The following is a 22335-nucleotide window of genomic DNA, read 5'->3' on the forward strand; positions in this document are numbered from 1 at the left end:
TTTAAATTCAGACTAATTTTGGCTCGAATTTAATGAAAACTAAAATATCCCGACACAGCTCCCCATACAATCTCCCTGGAAAGTTTGCTCTGAACCTCATTCAGCCGAGATTCTTTCCTATGCACCTTTTTCAGAATTTGCTTGTCTTTATGGAGGCTGATAACGGTATCCTGAACAGGCCATAACAATATTATATAAAAAATGCTAATCTTTTAAAATGGCCTTATATGGTTTAATTTTCAGAGAAATTGAAATTGAGGATTCATTAGCTGTCTGCATAACCATCAGAACCACCTAAAATATATCACTCTGCATCCCATTAACGAGTTATTTTTTTTAAGTTTTCTGATGTAAAATTGAGATTTATTTTTTAGATGGAAATACATATTTTACATGCACATCTCTCTCTAAATTTATTTCTAGGCTAAATAATTATATTCAATGTATTGCACTGAAGTTTAATGCTGGCTTTTACAAATTAATCAAATTATTTAACATTTTGAAATAATTCAAACGTTTGACTTTGCTTTACGATGTTGGTTTTTTTTTCATTAAAGTTACAGTAATAACCTAAATTTTAAGAATCTCCAAATTACTTCTGCAGGAAAATACATAAATGTCAGGTTAGAGTGCATGAAGATATGGTACGAAAAAAAAACAAAAAAAAAAACTGCTCGGTTTTATTGGTCTTCTTCGCCACCTGTTCACTACCTCCTTACACAAGCGTGTACTATTTCGCAATTGCAGTCTGAAGCCAAGGCCATGTTATTATAGGACACATCCTTGGCCTAGAATTGACCTGAGCACTTGCATCATCACAGGTAAAACTGAAGGACTCATACAAAAATAAAAAAGCCTGAAGAAGCAAGTTGGAAATATACGTAAAACATCTCGTTTTAATGTGTCCGTATTTACCCAAAATACTTTTATACTGAATAAGCTTCTCCAACAGAAATCCTTCTAGCTGCTTTTTCACGGTTTATTTGTGCCATCTGCTGGCTTATTCTTCCAACTGCAAGTACATGAAGTCAATTTTCATCTGCAGGTAAAATTGTCCAGTGTGTGAGGCATAAAAATCCATTAACTGCACCCAGACTGTTACAGCAAAGCATGTTTCTCTTTATTGAGTGTACAAAACAAGTGCAAAAATAGTGATTCATAAGAGCTACACAAAGTAGGACTTCAGAAAAATTACAGCCTACAAACCAACATGGAAGTACTCGTCAAAGAGGATTGCGCAGTAGAAAAGATTGCAAAACGTTGGCAGACTCACAGCATTTCATAAACCACAAATGCAAGCTGTTTGAAAAAAAAAAAAAAAAAAAAAATAGTCAAGTTTATCAGCATTCTCCCTCTGAAGCTAAGCACAGGCCATCGATTTACAAGGAAGAATCTCTACAACTGACATTGAATCTAACACTTGATATGCAACTTTGGTCCAGAAGCTAATCACCATTACTTCCTAAGCTGCACAAACACACATACTGTAGAATTATGAAACTATGGCAAAGGAAACAGAGCTATGTTTAGCACATTAATCCAGTAATTTATGGAAAACAAACCAGTGATGCATGCAAGCAGAGTATCTAGTGTGAACATTGGCCTATGCAGAAGAAAGCCTAGGTTTTTAAATACACTGTGTGGCTGTGGAAGTAGGCTATCCTAGGTGAAACTGCAGCTAACAGGACAGTGTGATGGAAAAAAATAAAATAAAAAAAATACTGAACCAATAACGTGCCTAACTCTGTCTAAGGCATCTTGGGTTGTGGTGCAAATCAATATTAAAAAGGCACATTGTTTGTGGATTTAGGATGGCTACAACTGAAGCCCTAAATGCTGCACAAACAAACACCAATCTTTCACAAAGTAAGCCTAAGTTTTAATTCACCAACCACACCCTCTGACACACAACCGTTTCCATCTACAGAATGGCACACTTCTTCGTCTTTTTCTTTTCTGGTTCTTTTTTAGGTGACTGCTGATCCTCCTGCTCCTTGCGTCCGTAGAAGCTAGAGAAGCAAGTTGCAGCACAAATTGGCTCTCTGAGGCTGAGCATCCACCTTCCTTCACCGTAATATCGCAGCGAGCCAAGCTCCATCTCTTCCACTACCTCGCCTTGAGGCAGGGTTAGGATTTGGAGCAGATCTAAGCCCGTTTGAACCGGCTCCACATCTTTCGCACAACCCAGCGTGATGTGGGCACGGCTTCCGACAGGCAGAGATGCAGATCCGGGAACATCTGCCTCCGACTCCTTTTCTGTATCCGCTGGCCAAAGCTTGAGCTGCTCATCGGTTAGGGACACTCTGGCACCAACGGTGCGAGGGGTGACAAAGAGAGCAGTCAGCGACAGCTCGAACACAGCACTGTAGAACTTCTTAACCACCTGGAGCATTCACAAGGAAATTGGCACAAGATTAACACCAAACAAATATTTCTCTCAGTTATATGGAGTAAAAAGTAGTTTCTTACTGGATTCTTTGCATACTCGCTTGCACCATCTGCTTTCCCATAGTCACAGAACTTTGTAGTGCAGTGGAGGACTCCCTTGGCCTCAAAGTACTGCTCCAGATCCACCTCCTTCTCAGCTTGTCCTGTGACTGAAATCGAGAAAAATAATTTTTATTTCAAATCAAAAACACCAAAAATGATCATCTTAAAGCCAATTTTACTGACACTCACAGTCAGTAATGTGTTTTTTGAAGGCTTCCAGGGTGTCCAATGTTTTCAAGAAGTCCATTGCTGTGCATCCAACCTTGTCCTGTACTGAAGAGAAAAGAAACCAACCGAAATAAAGAGGAAGGGATGTTTCACTGAGTGGACCCTTCATTGCATCCAGGTGGGCCTCCTCTAGTCCACGGCCAGTCTTCTTTTTCAGCTGACTTAAGTCTCTGCTCCATTCGGTTTGCGGCTCCAAGAAGATAGCAACAAGATTGTGTTCCTCTGCAATCTCTCCCAGGCGGGCAAGCCGATCGTGGGTGTGGTTGGTATCATCCACCACGATCAGCACAGAGGATGCCGTCTCGTCACAACAGCGAGCCACTACAGCATCATCCAGAGCTTTGTACCCGTCAGGAGAGGGATTTTCAGGCTTTATGTTGTGGTCATCAGCACAGAAGACGGTGCACTGGTCTTTGTAGGCATCCACTATGGCTCGTGCCAAAAAGCTTTTGCCACTTCCAGGAAGGCCCCTGAGGACAATAAGCGTGCGAGAAATTTGTAGGGCATCTTTCGTTTCCTTGTGTTCCAGGAGGGCAAAAGAAAGTGAGTTGGGAGCAGGAACAGGATCTTCCTCCTTTTGAAGCTCTGATTCTTTCTGCACAGATTTAACAGCTTCAGCTTCTGCTGTCGGTTCCTCAGGAATAACAGATTCAGATTTGACTTTTTTCTCAGTCGAGGCAGGTTCCCCACTTTCACCCAATGGCACCTTCTCAATTGCTGCTGGCTCTGACAACTTCTCAGATGAAGCTTCAGTCACCACAACTACTTCTTTTTCCATCTTTGTTTCCACTCCGGTGGTCATTTCATCCTCTGTCTTCGCTTGTTCTGGTTCTGCCTTTGCCTCTTCTTTGTTGGTTGGCTGGGTTTCAACTGGCTTCTTCACATCTGGTTCGGGTACAGTATCTGCCGGTTTCTCCACATCTGGCTTGGGTACAGTTTTCTCTTGTGGTAGAATTTCTGCTGGTTTCTCTGTCTCTGGTTCAGGGGTAGTCTCTGCAATATTCTCTGGCACAGGATGCTGTCCTAAAGCTGCAGCAGGGTCAGAGACCATTACTGATGACTCGGCTGATTTTACTGGTGCCGCTGCGCAGGGCACAGACTCCTCCTCTGGCTTTTTCATGTTGCCTTCTTTATTTTCCTGCATCACATTTTCTACCACAACTGGCTTTTCTGTTTCTTGGCTTTTCACCACCAGCTGGTCAACTTCTTCCACAGCAGCTGGTGGATTCTCAGGCTCCGTGGGTTGCACCATTGCTTCTAGTTTTGCCTCTTGCTCCATTACTGTCTCCTCTTGATTTGGAGTTGCTGGCACATCTAAAACCTCTCTTTTTTCTGCATCCATGATTGGTTTAAAATCCAATTTTGCAACCAGGTACCTTAAAGACATAAATAAAACCCAAAGCATTTAGGTTTACAGAACATTTGGAAATTAAATAAATTCATGAAGGGATATTTAAGGAAACAACCTGAATGACAAAGTAACTGAATATGGTTATAATGTTAGTTCTCTAAGCCCATACACTGGTTAAACAGGAAGTTACCCAGTATCCGAGTTTTAAAAAGTGAAGTAATAAACATAAATAGCTTTTATAATTCAAATCTTTAGAGACAGCGCAATTATGTAGAATATTTCCTACACACCAATACAACCTCAAAGCTAATTTTTGTTTTAGGGTGGCCTTTTTCGGTTCAGTTTTGCATGTAGAAGAAGTGAAAGCACCAAGTTAGTTATTCAAATTTATATTTACATTTATGCAAGTCAGTAAGTCCTTAGTTAAACGGTTCAGAGAAAAAAAGAATGACTGTACTCAAGAGTTGTTACAGAAACGTAGGCTGCCTGAAACCTTGCCAGCAAAGAGACAATGGCTAATTAAAGAAACGGGGTATTACTTAAAAAACAAAACAAAACTGGATAGCTTTAGCTGAGTTTAGCTTTACGACGCCATTGGAAAGTATATGGTAAACTGTATTGAAGCAACCAGAAAGAGGAAGAGTTAAACTGAAGTGAATGCAACAACAAAGCAATTGCCTAACGTCAATCCCCAGTTTTTCCACCAAAATTTAAGACATGAGCTCTAAAGACAAACGCAGAACTATGTAGTTTTTTTTCGGTAGAGTAGCAGAAATGGCTAAAGTTACCCTTTTGTTTAAACTGTAATCCAAACCACACATCTGTTTGAGCATAAAGCATTGCTGGTTTTAATATTAAATTTCGAAGACGGCATCAAAATTAAGTTAAATGCTTATTTTAAGAGTTAAAACTGGTAGTTTGTGGACTAAAAAGCATTAAGGAACACGTTTTGGTCAAGCAGACGGGGAGTGGCGTGCCCCCACACATTAGCACGCCAGACAAAAACAGTTTTAACTCCCCGCCACCCACCTCTTAATTAATCTGCCTGCAACATCACCAGCACCATATTTTAACAGATTTAACAGTAAACCGACAATAAGTCAAACTGTTATATCTAAACATTTCTCCGGTAAAATAATAAAAAAAAGAAGTGGCTTTTTAAAAAAAAACAACAACCATAAATTGCGGATATCTTTGCTAACATGTCAGCTTACCAGAAACGCTGCAGTGAAGCCAACTGTACTGCTGACCACGCTTTCCCCCCTTCTGAGCACAATGACACGGCAGCGTTGGACCCTAACACGAACCCGCTCGTCTTTTCAAGGGGGGCTGAAAAAAAAAAAGAGAAAGAAACGGAAACTGCCGGGAACGCGCAAATGGGCGTGCCCTTGGCCACGCCCCTCTGGGCCGGAAGAACAGTGTATTTATCTAACCATGATATTTTTACTCTGGTTAGTTTAATTCGCAGTCTAAATTATAATTTAATGAACATGTTGTGTATTTCGGTAATACAAGAAAAAATATAACTTCACCATAGATTGTCTTTTTAAAGTGATTACTAATAAAATATAAATAAATTAAATAATTCCAAAAACCTTTTTTTTTTTTTTTTTTTTTTTTAGAAAAAAAAACGTTTTAATACAGAAATGGTACACCTTGCTTAATCACAGCGAAAATTGATGGTTAGGTTGGCCATGCCAAAGGTAGCCACCGAAAGGACTTGACAGAGTCTCAGCATGTTGTGTTGAACAAAGTGGCAGATAAAGCAAAGCCAGTTCAAAAATATGAAAGAGATGGTGGTTGCAGTCTGATTTAAAAGCCATTACGTAGAGGCATCCAGGATGGTCTACAGCTGTTACCTGTAAGGAGCATCGGAAAAGGGCAGGACTGTTGCTGAGAGGTCTGAAGCTGTCTTTTCAGATGAAAGTACATTTTGCATTTTATTTTGAAATCTAAGTCCCCAACCCCAGAAAAAGAGTCGTGAGGCACACATGGCTTGAGGTGCTGTAGAAAGTTTCCATAATCAGTGGTGATTTGGGAATCATATAATTGGCTGTTTTTGGCCCACTGTGTTTTTCAAAGTTCTGACTTTGGACAGCCATGTACCAGGAAATGGTAAATGTGTTCTTTTGGTTGACCTGCTTTGTGGAGAGGCTGATGTAACTTTGACCATATCCATGCAATAATTCATGCAAAACAAGCTATAACCAAGACTGCACAGACTGTGTAATACATGGTAATGCCTTTCAGTGGGTCAACATTTCTGTATGTAGAATTCAAATTCGGAAAAAATAAAAAAATAAAAAAATACTGTGTGTAATGAACCTGCAAGAGTTTCCTCTTTTGGACTAAATTACTGAATAAAGTAGCTCTTTAGAACTAGGACAATCAGAACAAAATACTATGCTTCATAGTTCTCTTTAAGTTTTAGTTGAGTATTTGGTTTTAGCTTGTCTTCATTATAACCCTAACTTCTATCATCTTAAAATGTGTTTAATAAGAAATCCAGCAGAATAAAAAAAATCCCAAAGGATTTTTATTTTGAAATATTTTAAAATTAATGTGCATTCTTGTGCATCTTATACACTGTTTCTGCTAATCTGAAGTACTCTCTCAGTCATTTATACAGCAGCTTATACAGAAGTTCTCAGTAATATAAATGCTGTTATCTCATATGCAAAGCTAAAGATGTAAAATACAGCTCTCTTATAAGACCATCTCGCCGACACAAAGGACAGTTATTCTGGATACACACAAGGCACTTTCTGTGTTGATCTGTCTTTAGATTTGGTTGTGTAACACAACGTGAACTAAAAAGTGAAATAAGTGTTTCAACTTAGTGTGTAATGTCTATTCTTCAGTCAGTGCACTGTGCTACCAGTCGTTTTTGTGGAAACATGTTGTGCAAGTTTTTTTATAGGTTTAGTTTTATTTGTTGTTGTGTATCATCTCTTTGTTTTTTTATGCATATGTCACATGAATTAACAGACTCTTAAGAGTCAATAAACTCGCAAATAAACTTATTTATTTTGGAAAAATAACTAAGTTTTATCACAGATTCCTCCCAGCAGCTGTAAGATTCTACAAACATTCCTACAATTACTTGCACACTTTTTCATATTCTCGTTAGTAGTCTGTCGCTGTTGCACAAATGTACAGATTACAGTTTGTAAAGTTCTTTAATAAGTTCACTCAGTTCGTACATATCATAGAATCAGGCTACCGTATTATTAATTTGATATATGTATCTCAATGCTTCCATTTCCCTGTCACTTTGATACCAGTACAACTGAATTCCCCCGGTGAGAGACAATAAGAAGCATTTCTATTCTAATTTATGCAAATTACACCATTCATATCTCAAAGCAGAGGGGGAAACAAAATTGGAATTAAAGGAAAAATATACTTAATAACTTTTTTTTCTTTTCTTAATGTTCATGAAACAAAAAGGAAACCTAGAACAAACAAAGTCACTTAAAATACAAATGATGAAAAGAACAGTATATGTCTCCCAGACATTTCTATTTAGACAACAATTTCCAATACTTCACAGAGATATTACACAAAAAGAAATTAATGTAAGGAGCACTACCCTATAAATCCCAATGAGGTGGGGGTCAATTTAACCTTTAAGCACTTCTTAATCAGGAACGATGCTCAGTGGTCAGTCTGATATCCTCACTGTATACAGTGCTTTACAAAGCTTTATTATTGATAGTATTGTGAGCCCTTTGTTCCCAACATGACTAGAATAGTTCAATAACCACCACACTTTCCTCATTCTTTTAGGCTCTCTGATTGCTCACTGGCATCTTCCTCCTGCTCCTCCTTCTCCTCTTCATTTTTCTCATTTTGTGAGGATTGTTGCTGATTTTGTAGCTGTTCATTTGCTTCCTTAAGTGCCTAAAAGGAAAACAGTTGTCTGGTCAGAGATCAAAAAATGCCTTTAAATAAAATTGAGATGGAAAGCATAAGATGACAAAAGAAACCTTTTGGATAGCTTTCCGTGCCGTGCCATCATTCTCAAGTTCAGCAAGGCTCAAAGCTTTCTCAAAGAGAGATACAGATGATTCAAAGTTTCCCAGTATCACTAAAGCAGCAAAAAAAAAAAAAAAAAAGAAAAACAAAAAAAGTGAAATCGCTTTAAACCATGATGCAAGGATTAAACTGACAGCATTAGCACTTTTATTAGTTTTTTTTTTAAATCCTCAAATTTGCAAACTACTCCAAATTTTCAAAATGTAAAACAAAAAAGGAATTACATTCACACTGTCCAGCCAAAACGCTGGCTCTTAACTGCCACATGTCTTCAAACATTTCCTCAGCCGCAGCAATAGAACATAGAGCGTAGTCCCTTGCTTTTTCTGGATAATTGAGCTCTAGATAGCAACAGCCGATTTCATGCAGCATCCAGGTATTCTCCAAACCTTCATGAACATATGGAATCCTCTCTATCCAGCTGAATCATGACAAAAAGAAATTCAGAAGAAACTGAATTTAGATACTTTTAGAAGCACAGTGTATAGTGTGTTCTTTACTTACAACTCTATGGCTTTTTCAAACTGTTTAGTTTCTGCATAGATGGAACCTATGTTGGCCAGAGCCCTGGATATTGCATCTGGAATATTGCTGTTGAGAAGAAAAATGAATAAACAATTGGACTCTTTCAAAAAAGCTGTGTTGACTCAAATTGTTTGGTTCTTCAGCTTCTCACCACTGTCTAGCCAAGTTCAGGTCATCCTCATGATGCTCCATTGCTCTATCAAGGTCTCCCAAGTCAAAAAAAGCAAGTCCCATGCAACTATGCAGAAAGCACATTAACTCATCTTTAATAAGGCACTCTTTATCTGTCAATCCTTGAACAGTCTTGATTATGTCCTCTGTCTTCCTTAGACTGCATTTTGGATTCCCTGTAGCCAGAGCTGCAATGACAAATGAAAACCAAAATAATTTTAAACACATACAAAAAAGAAACACAGTGATGAGCTACAGGTTGAACCAGAAGTATATCCTACAACGAGTTATCTCATCAAAGCTCTTTAGGAGATACTGAGCCTTCCGAGTGGTTAAGCTTGGTTTGGGCGGTTTGGGCTGACGACTTATTTCTTTGGGGGAAATCGGTTTCTCTTGGCTCCAGAAGTCAGCACAGTGATTTAGAGACGTGATGCAGTTCTTAATGAGGTCATCCACTCGTTCTCCATTCTTCGTCACTCCCTTAATCAAATCTGAGAAGGATTGTATAACAGCTTTAAAAGAATGTCGTTGAAAGTTGAAACATAAACAAAATTCAATATGAAGAAAGTATAAAAGTGGATGAAAGCGCTACATGTGGACCAACAAAGGACTGAGTTCTACATAAGATAACAAATAGACAAATGCAAATGACAGTAGATGGGCAGCTTGGCACCTTCATCTTTCAGAAGCTTCTCTAGAAATCCCTTGTGTTGGTAAAACCCTCCCAGTAGTTGTCTGGTGGTCCTCTCATTCTTCATGGCCACTGGACTCCTATCTTTTTTTGTCAGATTTTGAACAACAGCAATCGGCTGCTTCCTCTTTACCAGCAATTTATTGAAATACAGAAAAGTAGGAAATCAGTTTAAGCACAGATAACACAAAAGTCTCACAGCATTCCTTTCTAAGAGAACAGACTTCTATTAGTATAGGGAAGGGTTTTGGACAAAGTAGACACTAGAAAACAAAAAAATAGTCTTGAGAGTCATGTGTTTGCAACAGAATTAACTGGAAACTAGAACTGCAATCAGTTACAATGGGTTCCTTGACCGACTGCAAGGTTCCAAGCCAGGTTGGGCGAGGAACTCATTATAACTGAAGATAGGTTTCTTCAAGTTCTAGTTTAGCATCTTGTCTGAGCAATTTAATTAGGATTGTCAAATAATTCTGGAAGATAGAGATTTGCAAGTTGTTACATCCCGGAGGTGGATGTCAAAAAAATAACTAGTTGGTCAATGTCTAGCTAGTTGTTGAAAAAACTAGCTAAACATTGTCAATATTGTGTTTGTAGTTGGCGGCACCAAGGAAATTGTGAAATTTTTTATGGCTTCAATATTATGGGCAATTTAATTTTGTAGCTACTTGTGTAGCTACAAAATTAGCATATATTGTGCTAGATTTCATTTGGCTCAGAGTCGATCATAGGGGGCAAGATTGGTTTTGGCTAATGCAATTTTCATGTCTCTCTGGTGAAAAATATGCCAGACAAACAACTTTTGCACAGTGGTTCATGTGTTGCTCCGCTGGGAGCAGGTGAACAGCCATGCTTTCCCACGGGCTTGGAGTCCTAAATATTAAGATTTTGGTGACAAATGACAGGGTAATTTTTTTCACTCATGCATATGGGGAGTTAAGGCTTTCTCAAAACAACACTGAACTGGTCATTTCATTTAGTCAATTGGAAATGACAAGGCATGAGAATGTGTTACATACCAATGATGCAGTTAAGGCAAGATCTATTGTGCACATCCTACTATGTTGAACTGATTACACACACATAAGTAGTAGGTTTTACTAATGAGGCTAGTGTCATTAAAGTCATACCAAATAAGGTCAGTTCTTTGACACTGGATGTTAGGATAAGAACAAAATGCCAAATAATAAAAGCCCTTACGCCAATCTCTTCTTCAAGATATGACAGGTCTCCCATAACTTCCGGTTTGATAAAGGATCGACCTGTAGTATAGTAGAGAGACATTCAAGAAGTTTATAATTTTAGTAAAATTAATATTTCATGAGAAACGAAAGTAAATAGTCACGACTCACTGCCAACGGAGCCGATTATTGCCTCCTCTGCCTTATGGATCCCAACCCTCCATCCTTCCATTTGATGACGAAGCTTTAGTCCTCTGCGGTAAAAAACCAGGGCAAATTCAAATTCACCTATGTAATATAAAGCCTCTGCTTTTTGGTACACTCCCTGAAAAAGAGAGAGAGAAGAAACATCACCCGGTTAAAGAAGGCTTCAAAGTTTAACAAAAATACATAAAACGCCTGTCATGTTTGATTATTATAGGAAAAGTTTACCTCAGGAAAAAATGGGTCCTCCACAAGTGACGCTTCAGCATCTATGAGAGCATTTCTAAACTGGCCCAACTGAATGTAACACTTGGATCGAGACACAAAGCATTTCTTCTCCTTAGGAGTTAACTCAATGGCCTAAACAAACACAAAAACTAGGTTATTTTTCAAACACTTCTTGAGCAGAATTAGCATTAGCAGACTCAATATTTCACTTACCGCACTAAAGCTGTTGAGAGCTTGTCTATAATTTCTTTTACGATACTTCCACTCACCGTCAGCCTTTAAGGCTGAAGTTTTACTCTTTAAAATTTCCTCTTCGGTGTAGTGCTTTTTTTTGGTTGCCATTTTGACGCCCTTAAACCAGTAAAGGCGTCAACAAACGGAAAGTTAAAATAAAATGTATCCTAGCAACCATAAACAAGAGTAGGGAAGAAGGCTCCCCCTTGCGGCCTTTTCTATTTATTGCTACACCAACCTTAATTATAGCATTCACTGGCCTGTTCATTTAACTACCATGACAAAACAAAGAAGAAAACAATATCGGGGAAACTAAGAGAAGGTCAACTTTATTGATACAGCTGATACCTTTCGAGAGGTAAAGAAAGGCTGGTTTCCAGAGGGTAAAGATGAGGAGAGACTTCTTTTTTCAAATCAGGAAGAAACAAAAATTTGCCAGGTTTCAAATATTTCACAGAGTCCGACTGTCTAAGTCAACAATAAACATTTGCAATTTAATTTTACATCTTCCTTTGAGAAAAACTAGATGGCTTGGATCAAACTCCAATAACAAAGGCAGAATAAGCCATTTAAGCAGACTTCATGCAAACCTAGCAAATCAATTATCTTCCTGCAGAAAGGGTCCATGTGTTTCCTTTTTTCAAACAGAAGTGTCTTCATCTCATACTGACAGTTTGACAGCAAATTTACAATAAATATAGATATGAAAATAAAAAAAAAAACTGAAAAACTTTAACATCACAAATAAACACTTTACATTCCAGTAAAATGTACAATGCAGCAAGCTCAAAATGGCAACACCAAACATAAAACCCGTGATGACAAAGGGGGGAGTGACTCAGCCAGCAACAAAGCTGCCACTACTGTCCTCACTGTCATCTCTCTAGTGTGCTTTGGCCATGCCATTTGTGTAGGTCAAGAGCTCCAGCTGTTTTCTGCTTCAAAAAACTAAAAAAAAGATCACCTGTCGTCTCATAGCCTACAAAGCAACGAGAGAGTGTGTTTTAATATGAATTTGTAGCAGCCTGCTGTCATGTTCTTTGGAACGAGAGGGAGATGGGGCTTGCTCAGTGATTTTCCTCAGAAAACATTGATCAAGTTACCAAGTTTCATGCAGAGAATACTCCCTCAGCAGAAAAGTGGGCAAAAATAACCGCTTGCTAGATGTAATTTTGCATCTCAACATTTTCTCCCAGGACGATATTTCAAGCTCTGACACAATTACCACACAATTTCTCCATCAAAGCTCCACAGATTATGTGTATCGTTGTTGGTAGCCGTTACTGATTTTTGAGTTTGTTTTATTCTGGAAGAAAAAAAAAAACCCAGTAGGAATAATCAATTTGAGTCACCTTGGTGTCCTGGCTGCAAATAATTCACTGCGTGTGGTCACTGGGTTGCATTCATTCAGCCAATGGCATAGACAGGAATAATCTGACTTATAGTCAGTCATTAAATACAGATGGTGGGTAGTGGGGTTGACATTGTAGAAAAGTCCTGATGTTGTTGCTGTTTATGCAGACACCACCTCCAATTAACCAAACTGGAAGAAGAAGTTTCCTGGTCCAGATGCTGATAAGCAACCAGAAACAAATGTGCACTTAGCATAAAAATCATTTTTATGTGCAAACAACATAATTTACACCAGGAGAACAGATTTTCTTCAATTACCTTCAAAGCTAAAACCCCCTGGTCCTCCAAAGAATGCCTTGAAAATGTTGTTGGCATCAAAGTCTGGAAGAAAAAAGACAAAAGCAATCAACAAAGGCAACACTTTAAGTCTACTCATTTCAATCTGTTCATCTATAAGACCTCCCACTGTTAACTCCCTCGGTACTGACCTCCCATGTTCATGCCATCATCCTCCAGGTCCTGCCCGCTGTCATAGCGGGCCTTTTTCTTTGTGTCTGAAAGCACACTGAAAGCCTCGCCCACTTCCTTAAACTTTTTCTCCTCTTCTTTCTGCACCTCAGTACTAGCACTGCTATGACGGTCTGAAAGAAACAAAATAGAGACGTCATTGTCTTATACATGTGTATTCTGCACCTGAAAGGCTTTTTAGCTTTAAGCACCTGGGTGATGTAAAAGTGCACGTTTGCGGTACGCTTTTTTGATCTCCTCTTCTGTGGCATTCTTATCCACTCCGAGTATCTTGTAGTAGTCTTTCCGCTTACTTTTCTTTAACTCCAGTTGAGCCGTTTTGAGGAGATGTTTATGTTCTACAAAATAAAAATAAAAAAACATATTTATTTATTATAGGATAAAACAAACAAACAATCTGTGCTTTTTAGATGTTGTAAATATAGAATCTTACCTTTTGTCTTTTCCGTCTGGTAGACCTTCTCATAATCCCTCACTCCCTCTTCATACTGCTCTGTGTCCATGTAGCTGAAACAAAATCTTACTTGTTTACCCACATAAAGCAATAAGCGGTCAGACTCTACTGACCATCGAGTTTGCAATGAGGTCAGAAATTTTTGATGCAATATATAGCATGTGCTTCTGATCATGACGAAGTTAAAAGTTGAGGTCATACCACTGTGCTCTCCTTAAATAGGCCTTGATGTAGGTCTCATCCAGCTTAATGGCCTTTGTGCAGTCTTCAATGGCTTGGTCTAGTTTCTTCAGCTGAAGAAGAAAAAGAAAGAATAATGCAGAGTCTGATGATAAGCCCATGACTCAAGACTAGTCAATGTGAAAATTGATAGAATATGGCATGAATACTAAACAGAAAAAGAACCTGAGTGTGAATTAGGATCATAGACATATAGAACCATCCATAACCCCTTAAGCTTTTCACATTTTATCACATTACAGCATATGGGATGCAAAGTTTTATTTTATTTTTTATTTATTTATATATATATTTTTTTTACAAATAGAAATCTGAAAAATTGTCTGAATCTGATTATTATACATTATACAATAGCTGAGGCTTTATAAAACTTTTTTGTAACACTATATTTTATTTTGCAACTATGAGATAAAAGATTTAATGTTTGTGGCCATAGCAATAGAACAAGTGAAAACATTTGAGGAGCAGAAACATTTTTAAAGGCGCTGAATTTTTTGACAATTGTCCAGGTGTTGCTGACCTTAGATCCAACTGTGGCTCTGTTGCAGTACAGCTTGGCATTAGTCTTGATGTTGTTTGGGTCTATTGTTAGGGCCTCCGAGTACAAATCATAAGCTGCCTCAAAGTTGCCCTCCTTGAACGCCTTGTTCCCTTCTTCTTTCTTGGCTTTTAACGCTTTGGCATTCTGGAAAGACAAGATCACAAATTAGCAATAAAAGACACCAAAATTAAACTCTAAATAGGTTTAAAAAAAGTTCACCTGTATAGCTAAATTTCTTAATTAAAACAGAAAATGAATACTGACAGACAGAAATCTTCTGCTTAGTTACTCACTCTACATGCGAGTCGGGCCTTGTCGTGGTCAGGAGCCATACGCAGGGCCTGGACGAAGAACTGAACAGCCTTATCAATGCAGTCCTCATAATACAGACAGAGACCGCGCACGTAAAGAGCGTCAGCGTTGGTGGAGTCTATTCGGAGTATGTCACTGTGAAGAAACAGAAGGAAATATAGCAAGATATAAAAAAAATCTAGATTTTCCATGTTGTTACAGTAACTCCCTAAAAAAAATCTATATAAAAATCACAAAAATCTAATCTTTTTCTTATCTCTCACCTGGCGACAGACTGAGCTTCTGGGTATCGTCCCAGTAAGGCTAAACATTCTGCCTTCAAAATCTTGAACTTGTGACAAGCTGATGCACCCTCCAAGGCACGGTCCATACAAAACACAACCTAAAAGAAAACACACAGCATTTCCATTCTTTGGTTTTTCCTGAGAGCTTCTGTAAACATGCATCTCAGTGAAATTCACTAACTACATTAATTATACACAAAATTATATATTAGTCTTTGTGAACGTCTAAAGTCAGAATAGTCGTCAGAACTTCCTGTTTTCCTTCTGCTGACAAGCTTTAAGGAAATGCTGATTTGCCCAGAAAGACTTGTCGCCTACCAATACCTGCTTTAATGGTTGTGGCATCACTGTGCTTTACTTTCGAAATTTCTTTTTTATTGGCCTTATGCAATATAAGAAAAAAATTTTCATTTGCTGTAAATTGTGATAATCAACATAAACAGAAGAAATATTTCTTTTGGAAAACTTTTCACAGATGACTAAATATAATCCAGTAAGAAGCTTACCATTCTGAAGTCTCTCTTTTCAAATCCAATCTCTGCCATTCTCTCATACTCAAGGATGGACTCTGCATTCTTTAGCTGCAAAATATGATTTTTAGCCTTAAGTAACAATGTGGAAGACTTGCATTAGCAACAAAACAATAACCAGTCACTTTATATGCCTTCATCAGTGCTTGTAAAACCAGTCCAATATAAGCAGGGCTACTTCAGGAAATAACTTGACTTTAACTCGATGACTGCTAAGTGAGAACCAGCTCCACTTGAATGATGTATGCAAACTCATATATTTTACACATCTGGTCTGATCAGAATGTTTTACTGGTGGATAATCATATTAAAGTTTTTAGGTGAAACTCTAATACCAAGGATGTGCTTACCTCCTGCTGGGCTTGGCTGTTATCTGGCTCCAGTTCCAGAACTTTCTGGAAACAGCGGCTGGCTGCCATAGCATTTCCAAGTGAGAGGTGGCACTTACCCTCTCGCAGATGTCCCTGCAAACAGGAGAGACAAAGTTAACCGTCTAAAAAACATAAGGTCTCTGAAAATTATATGAAAGGCATTCTGTGTTCTATTATACATCGTTGATGTATGCAAAAACAGGAACTTATTATTTAAGTGGTTAAATGCACTGCAATACCAGTACAAAAGGAAATATGCAGGGTTTACGTTTACAACAAAATAATTTTTTTAAGGTTATATGCAACTGAAATAATTTCACAGTAGTCTCATTTCATCCAGCTTACTTTCATAAAGCTGTTGTCTAGTCGCACTGCTTGTTGGGAGTCCTCCAAAGCCTCCCTGTAGCGGCATAGCATCATTAGCGTGGCCGCCCGGTTTCCGTAGTAGCTTGCATTTTTTGGAGACATATCTGAAAAATTAATCAATAGGTTTATCATTTATAAATAAAACACACCACTGATGACTGAATAAAACAGAGTCTAAAACAGTTTATTATGAATTTACCAATAGCCTTGGTGTAATAATTGAATGCCTCAGTGTAGTCCTTCTTGATGTAAAAAGCATTGCCTTGCTCCTTGAAGGCCTCTGCGTCCCTGTGGGTTGAATTGGTAAAAGAAAAAAAAAACATAAAAGAGGAATTAGAAAATGTAGGGGGTGTCTTAACTTTATTTACATTTAACTTGAACTAAGCCAAAACAACTACGCTTTAAGATAGCACTTATGAAGTCAGTCAGTCACTATCAGTCTGTAGGATCCCAAGGTCTGTTCAAATATATTAATGAATAAACTCCTTAATCAAAACTGAGGGATGAAGTTGTGAAAAAGTTTATTGCAGCTTTAGCTTATAAAACAATGCCTCAAACGTGAAAGAAGCATTTTCCAGCTCCACATCAAACTAGACTTAGTCATCTACTTAAACAAACAGGCCACACAAGGAAAGAGTTAATCAGAGAAGCACTGTGACTCTGGAGGAGCTGCAGAAATCCACATCTCAGGAAGAAAGGACCAAGTGGTAAGATAACTGTTAGTTGTGCTCTCAATAAATTTGTCCTTTATCTTATGAAAGATCGACAAGAATACCACTGTTAAATAGAAGCCACAAGAAGTCTCTTTTGCAGTTTCCCACAACCAATATGGGAGACAGCAAACATGTGGAAGAAGGTGTTATGTCCAGATGAGACCAAAATATAATGTTTTGGTCTACATTCAAAAAGCTATAGAAGGACAACTAAAACTACACATCCACCTGAGAACACCATCAACATGGTGTAAAATGCTGTGAGGATGCTTTTTGACCAGCAAAGCTGTTTGGGAAAATACATGGGAGTTAAATACTGGACAATCCTGGAAGAAATCAATCACAGACTGAAAAAGAAATGAGGCTGGGGTGAAGGTTCACCTTCCAGTACAGCATAATGAATTGGAGATACAGCTATAAAAGAACGACTTAGATCACATAAACTCTTCAATGCCAGGCCACTGCTGAAAGATTATATACAAGGAAGTAATGCAGAAGTTTCAACTGTTTTAGGGCTGGGGCATACCTAAGTCTTGGAATACCTGTCCAGTTTATATCAAAGTGTAGTTACAGTTAGAGGTATAATGGAATGTATTAGTTTAGAACATACTCATTTATCTCCAGACCTTAGTCTATTTGAGAAATTTGTGACAAAACTTTAAAATAGATGTCCTCCATCCACTCTGACTAAGCAACATTTACTTCTCCAAATCTAAAATATCTGGCTGACAATGTAAATACATTAGAGAACTTCTGGCCTGAATTAGCTAAACATACGAAGAGCCCAGATAGCAGAGCAGAAATGTCTATTTCTGGATAAGAGGTTGCTATTTTGTATAGCGGGCAGGGAAGAGCAGAGCCAGGAACATATGACACCATGCTCTGTACAACTGCCATTACTTTATTTGGAAGCCTTTCATGCTTTACATCACAGCCACGCAGAAAATGAATGGTGCCACTGAACAGACTATTCTAGAAAAAAACATGACAATGATGGAGAAACAGAGCTCACAGCATCATTAGCTTTTGCTCTACACGAGTACAGACCGCTCCATAGATCATACAAAGCAGTCACGAGAGTTGGCGTGGAGGAAGACCAAACAAGCTACCATAATGTAGCTTAACTGTTAGCTGCAGAGCGCTAGTTAGCCATCAAAACATCTCACTAAAACACAAATGACAAGATAAGTTGATAGCGCGTAACTGTAAAAGACTTAGTTGTGTTTCTACTTCTGAAACTGACAACAAGTCATGTATTACTCCCACCTTTCTATCTCCTCGTCACTAAGCAGTTCGATGTCAGGGTCCATGTTCACAGCATCACAATTCTCTGTCGCCATTTTGCCGTCAATGAGGGTGGGCGGGGTCTTAGACTGCGGTCGTCGTTACGTACACTGTAAACAGGAAGTGATCCGTTAGCTAAGAAAAACGGACTGTCAGTAAGTCCAAATCAATAAAACACCAATAGATATCGACAGGCACGAATCGATAAGAGCGTATGTGTTTTTGTTAGCATATTTTTGTTGCACAAGTCAGATCATACTTACACCAGCTTCGTACTTCCTGTTGATGTGGTTCCGTATATATGTTGTATTCAAGCTAATGCTAAGCTATTTCTGAGTTCAACCCTAGCCAACATTTATTTTTTTCGTTAACTCTAGTTACTTTCATCAAAATGTGATTGTTATTAGATTTCTATAACCTGCTTGCTTATTAAGTTACTTTACAAAACTAATGAGCTAAAATTGTTTATGCAAAACTGTGGCTGTCAGACTATTGTTTCCACATGAAATAACTTATTTGTTCATTAACTGGACAAACAAAAATTGAAAACATTGAATATAAATTTATTACTGACCGAAAAGACTTGGTTCTCTAGGTTGAAACGCTTCAAACAGCACAAACAAAGCTTTCCATTTAGCTAAATTATTTCCCTCCCTTATTTTTACCAGCCACACGACTCAGCAACTAATCTGTCAAGTTAAATGACTAAATGTTGACAGAAAAGAAACAAAACCAAACCTTTAAGGTGTTCTTAGGAAAAAAAATAAATGCCTCAGTAACCATTGATTGTACTAGAAAGCAAAAATTGAAATTGTTTGTCCTACTTGGTTACAAAATCTCCAGTGTGTATGTTGAGCCAGACTTATTCTTTTAAATAATTTATCCCTGTCTTGACATTTGCTTTAGTAATAACATATAATGGGAAATAGCATGTGAGTAAATTACCTTTTCAAAGTTTTTTCAAAGTCTTTACATCCAGTAAAGAAATTTTGTAAAAAAAAAAAAGAAAAGAAAGAAAGAAAGAAAAAGCAGAAATAATTTCTTTCTTGCTGTTATTTTGTGATTCAGAACATGAACATATGAGATCCATTGTTTTTATTGACTCTTCCAAAACTCATTGTATTTGTCTTTTTTGTTGACAGATTTTGTGACTGAAAATTGAGAAGTCATCATGGGAAAAAGCTGCAAAGTAGTTGTGTGTGGCCAGGCAGGAGTTGGTAAAACAGCGGTGTTGGAGCAACTACTGTATGCCAATCATGTTGCAGGTACGTCGTCAGCCTTCTGCAATTTGAGGACACATTTCTGTGATCCATCTCTATTTGGGGATTTACCGTTAAAACCACTCCTCATTTTAACCAACATAACAAAAAAATATGGAGTTAACTGTCTCCATTTTTAGGTTCAGACCCCATGGAAACCCTCGAAGATATTTACATTGGTTCCATTGAGACTGACCGTGGCACACGGGAGCAGGTGCGCTTCTACGATACGCGTGGACTCCGTGATGGAATGGAGCTTCCTCGCCATTACTACACTTTTGCCGATGGGTTTGTGCTCGTCTACAGCATCGACAGCAAAGAGTCCTTTAAGCGAATGGAGACACTCAAGAAAGATATTGATCGTCACAGAGACAAGAAAGAGGTAACAACTGAAGGGATTTATTCAAGAATGCTTTTGTCAAATTGTGTCCAATTACATTTTTCTAGCATCTTAATAAAACATTCTCAGTAGAGTGTGTTAGCCATAATAATGCACAATGTCCTATCCACAGACATTGATTTTTCTGAGACAGGGTTTGTTAATGATTACTTTTCAAAGCATTTACCTCCATTATTATTCAATTCACATCAGGCATCACTTAATGAAGCGCACAGTGGTCTGTGATTGCTAATTCATTAATCCTGACCCACAGGTCACCATCATCGTGCTGGGCAATAAACTGGACAAGCTGGACGAGAGGAGAATTGATGCTAACTATGCGCAGAACTGGGCGAAAAACGAGAAGGTGCGTCTGTGGGAGGTGTCGGTGGTGGACCGGCACACGCTCATCGATCCCTTTGTCCTCCTGGCCAGCAAGATGACCCAGCCACAGAGCAAGCCCACTTTTCCTCTAAGTCGCAATAAGAACAAGGGCAGTGGCTCAACGGACAGCTAAGCTAGCTGCTCTGCTCGCCTGGCTTAAACGAGTAGTTCAAAAGGGAACGGTAAAGGGAATTCTGTTTTAGTAAAAGTTTTAAAAATGTGGAGAGGCTTTCACAAGAGAAAAGGCGCAATGATTGTACAGATATTTCTATCCAGTTGGTGCTGTTCTGCTGAAATGCTACTTTAATCATGACATTGAAAATATTTATCTCAAACCACCAACGAAAAGGATCACCATGTTGATATTATGTCAATGTTACTGAATCAAATCATGTTTGGACCGCAGACTGTGTGCTTTGGACCCATGTGTCTTAAACTGCTTACAATCAGCATTTTTATCCACAAAAAACAAGCTGCACATTACTGGTTTGATTTTATATACACTGAATGAACACAAACGGAATCAGAAATGCAACCATGTTCACGTTTCCTTATGACTGCTTTACAAACATGCTGAATTTCACTTTTTCTGAAAGAAATAATGACTGAAAGGATTGCATTGACACATTCTGAACAATCCATGGCGGTTTGTCGATGTGGATCTTTGTTACATTATGCTTGTTTTGTGTTGCCCAATGATTGACATTCCTTGTGAAGTCTTTGTGGAGGATAGGCGTTCCTGGCTCAGGTGTTACTTTTCTGGTGGCTCCATGTAAAAACAGATGGCACACAATGATGTGAAATATCAGCACTTTGACCATGTAAGTCACTGTTGTGTATAATATGTTATTCCTGAGGTGTGAATCATTTATTAACACTATATCATTATATCAAATCAGATGTGCTTTTGATGTTTGTTTTATCAAAACGGCAGAGATATGCTGAACATATGTTTGTGCCATGTCTGTTGACACTATTCCAGATTCAACATATTTAAGCTTTTGTATGATCGCACTTTTCAAATATCGACAGTTTGTGTTTGTTGCATGTTTTGTAAGCAAATTAAATTCCTCAGTGTCTGACAGGGATGTTGACGCTGCTGTGGTTGGGCTGGTTTTGTTCAAATTGTCTCATTTAGCACAAGCTTCATCAAAAATAACATTCAGAGAGGAAATTACTCAAACCGTGTGTTTCCATCCATCCATCCATCCATCCATCCATCCATCCATCCATCCATCCATCCATCCATCCATCCATCCATCCATCCATCCATCCATCCATCCATCCATCCATCCATCCATCCATCCATCCATCCATCCATCCATCCATCCATCCAGTTCAATTCAATTTATTTATACAGCACCACTTTAAAACCAATGTCTTGAGTCATTTTACAAAACAATCCTTTTAATTCAAACATTTTAGAAGAATTTGAAAGAGGAACTTGTAGACCTCCAGTTACTCTCATGTAAATACTAAAAAGAGGAGAATCAAATTCTTGGTATATAGTGCCCTCTCGTGTGTCAACAAGGAATTGACTTTCCTTTGACAACACTTCTTGACATGTTTTTTTTAGTCAAAACATTAGAAAACTGACATCACGTTAAAGCTAATATTTATGGATTTTTTAATGGATAGCTTTGTAGGACATGGATTTCTGTAACGTAATGTAGTTGCTGATATAACAATTATTGTTCTTCATGATAATAAAAACAATAACAGTCTCCAATCTAATTCCTACCTGTTATAAGAACAGGTAGGAATCACCTGTTTCTAGTAATTTCTTCTGAAATAAGAAATTGCAGAAATAAATATCCTGTGTTAAAATGTTTTTCATTTGGCGACACAGGGGTAAAGCACACCCCATGTATGGAGGCTTTAGTGATGTATCCCACTTACCTATGATGTGAAACAGTTCAGATGAATAGAAGTTCTTAGGCTTAGTGCTTGTAAGTATTTAGAAACAAATGGATTCTGTATTTCATATGCTTTTTCA

At 38.1% G+C, this 22335-nt stretch overlaps 4 protein-coding genes across 5 annotated transcripts; 1 reads left to right on the forward strand and 3 right to left on the reverse strand.

Annotated features, from left to right (window-relative positions):
- Window positions 1–1098: 1098 nt before the first annotated feature.
- Window positions 1099–5417, reverse strand: LOC122822638 (2',3'-cyclic nucleotide 3' phosphodiesterase). Its single transcript, XM_044101484.1, has 4 exons — window positions 5284–5417; window positions 2680–4094; window positions 2470–2597; window positions 1099–2383 (listed from the first exon to the last, which is right to left on the reverse strand). The coding sequence occupies exons 2-4, from the start codon at window positions 4058–4060 to the stop codon at window positions 1922–1924; spliced, it is 1971 nt and encodes a 656-aa protein (XP_043957419.1). The 5' UTR covers window positions 4061–4094; window positions 5284–5417; the 3' UTR covers window positions 1099–1921.
- Window positions 5418–7074: 1657 nt separating this feature from the next.
- Window positions 7075–11499, reverse strand: odad4 (outer dynein arm docking complex subunit 4). Its single transcript, XM_044099385.1, has 11 exons — window positions 11321–11499; window positions 11108–11239; window positions 10847–11000; window positions 10695–10756; window positions 9477–9621; window positions 9085–9294; window positions 8784–8991; window positions 8612–8698; window positions 8332–8528; window positions 8059–8159; window positions 7075–7972 (listed from the first exon to the last, which is right to left on the reverse strand). The coding sequence occupies exons 1-11, from the start codon at window positions 11447–11449 to the stop codon at window positions 7847–7849; spliced, it is 1551 nt and encodes a 516-aa protein (XP_043955320.1). The 5' UTR covers window positions 11450–11499; the 3' UTR covers window positions 7075–7846.
- A 145-nt stretch (window positions 11500–11644) lies between these two features.
- On the reverse strand, window positions 11645–18436 carry dnajc7 (DnaJ (Hsp40) homolog, subfamily C, member 7). The gene is made up of 14 exons (XM_044099386.1): window positions 18300–18436; window positions 16520–16608; window positions 16300–16424; window positions 15934–16047; window positions 15560–15634; window positions 15033–15151; window positions 14751–14904; window positions 14437–14601; window positions 13878–13969; window positions 13656–13729; window positions 13414–13560; window positions 13183–13335; window positions 13013–13075; window positions 11645–12913 (listed from the first exon to the last, which is right to left on the reverse strand). The coding sequence occupies exons 1-14, from the start codon at window positions 18371–18373 to the stop codon at window positions 12876–12878; spliced, it is 1482 nt and encodes a 493-aa protein (XP_043955321.1). The 5' UTR covers window positions 18374–18436; the 3' UTR covers window positions 11645–12875.
- nkiras2 (NFKB inhibitor interacting Ras-like 2) lies at window positions 18393–21433 on the forward strand. Of its 2 annotated transcripts, none has more exons than XM_044099388.1 (4): window positions 18393–18472; window positions 19460–19582; window positions 19717–19958; window positions 20230–21433. In XM_044099388.1, exons 2-4 carry the CDS (start codon window positions 19489–19491, stop codon window positions 20470–20472), a joined length of 579 nt encoding a protein of 192 aa, XP_043955323.1. In that variant the 5' UTR covers window positions 18393–18472; window positions 19460–19488; the 3' UTR covers window positions 20473–21433. The 2 variants fall into 2 exon arrangements, with proteins under 2 accessions (XP_043955323.1, XP_043955322.1); XM_044099387.1 differs by having other exon boundaries at window positions 18422–18529.
- The last annotated feature ends 902 nt before the right edge of the window (window positions 21434–22335 follow it).

Source organism: Gambusia affinis, linkage group LG19 (genome assembly GCF_019740435.1).
Source record: "Gambusia affinis linkage group LG19, SWU_Gaff_1.0, whole genome shotgun sequence".
NCBI classification, from domain to species: domain Eukaryota; kingdom Metazoa; phylum Chordata; class Actinopteri; order Cyprinodontiformes; family Poeciliidae; genus Gambusia; species Gambusia affinis.

Bases quoted from the DNA above. Each gene is read 5' to 3' on its own strand.
- LOC122822638 (XM_044101484.1), bottom strand. From the start codon at position 4,060: ATGGATGCAGAAAAAAGAGAGGTTTTAGATGTGCCAGCAACTCCAAAT. The intron at 2,598-2,679 runs GTGAGTGTCAGT...TCTCGATTTCAG, and splicing joins CAAAAAACACATTACTGACT to TCACAGGACAAGCTGAGAAG. The intron at 2,384-2,469 runs GTAAGAAACTAC...TGAATGCTCCAG, and splicing joins GCGAGTATGCAAAGAATCCA to GTGGTTAAGAAGTTCTACAG.
- odad4 (XM_044099385.1), bottom strand. From the start codon at position 11,449: ATGGCAACCAAAAAAAAGCACTACACCGAAGAGGAAATTTTAAAGAGT. The intron at 8,992-9,084 runs GTAGGATATACT...TTGTCATTGCAG, and splicing joins CTTTGATGAGATAACTCGTT to CTCTGGCTACAGGGAATCCA. The intron at 8,160-8,331 runs GTAATTCCTTTT...TTGCTGCTTTAG, and splicing joins TTTGGCTGGACAGTGTGAAT to TGATACTGGGAAACTTTGAA.
- dnajc7 (XM_044099386.1), bottom strand. From the start codon at position 18,373: ATGGCGACAGAGAATTGTGATGCTGTGAACATGGACCCTGACATCGAA. The intron at 16,048-16,299 runs GTAAGCTGGATG...TCCTGTTTGCAG, and splicing joins TAGACAACAGCTTTATGAAA to GGACATCTGCGAGAGGGTAA. The intron at 15,152-15,559 runs GTAAGCTTCTTA...GTTTTCTTTTAG, and splicing joins AAAAGAGAGACTTCAGAATG to GTTGTGTTTTGTATGGACCG.
- nkiras2 (XM_044099388.1), top strand. From the start codon at position 19,489: ATGGGAAAAAGCTGCAAAGTAGTTGTGTGTGGCCAGGCAGGAGTTGGT. The intron at 19,583-19,716 runs GTACGTCGTCAG...CTCCATTTTTAG, and splicing joins GTATGCCAATCATGTTGCAG to GTTCAGACCCCATGGAAACC. The intron at 19,959-20,229 runs GTAACAACTGAA...CCTGACCCACAG, and splicing joins GTCACAGAGACAAGAAAGAG to GTCACCATCATCGTGCTGGG.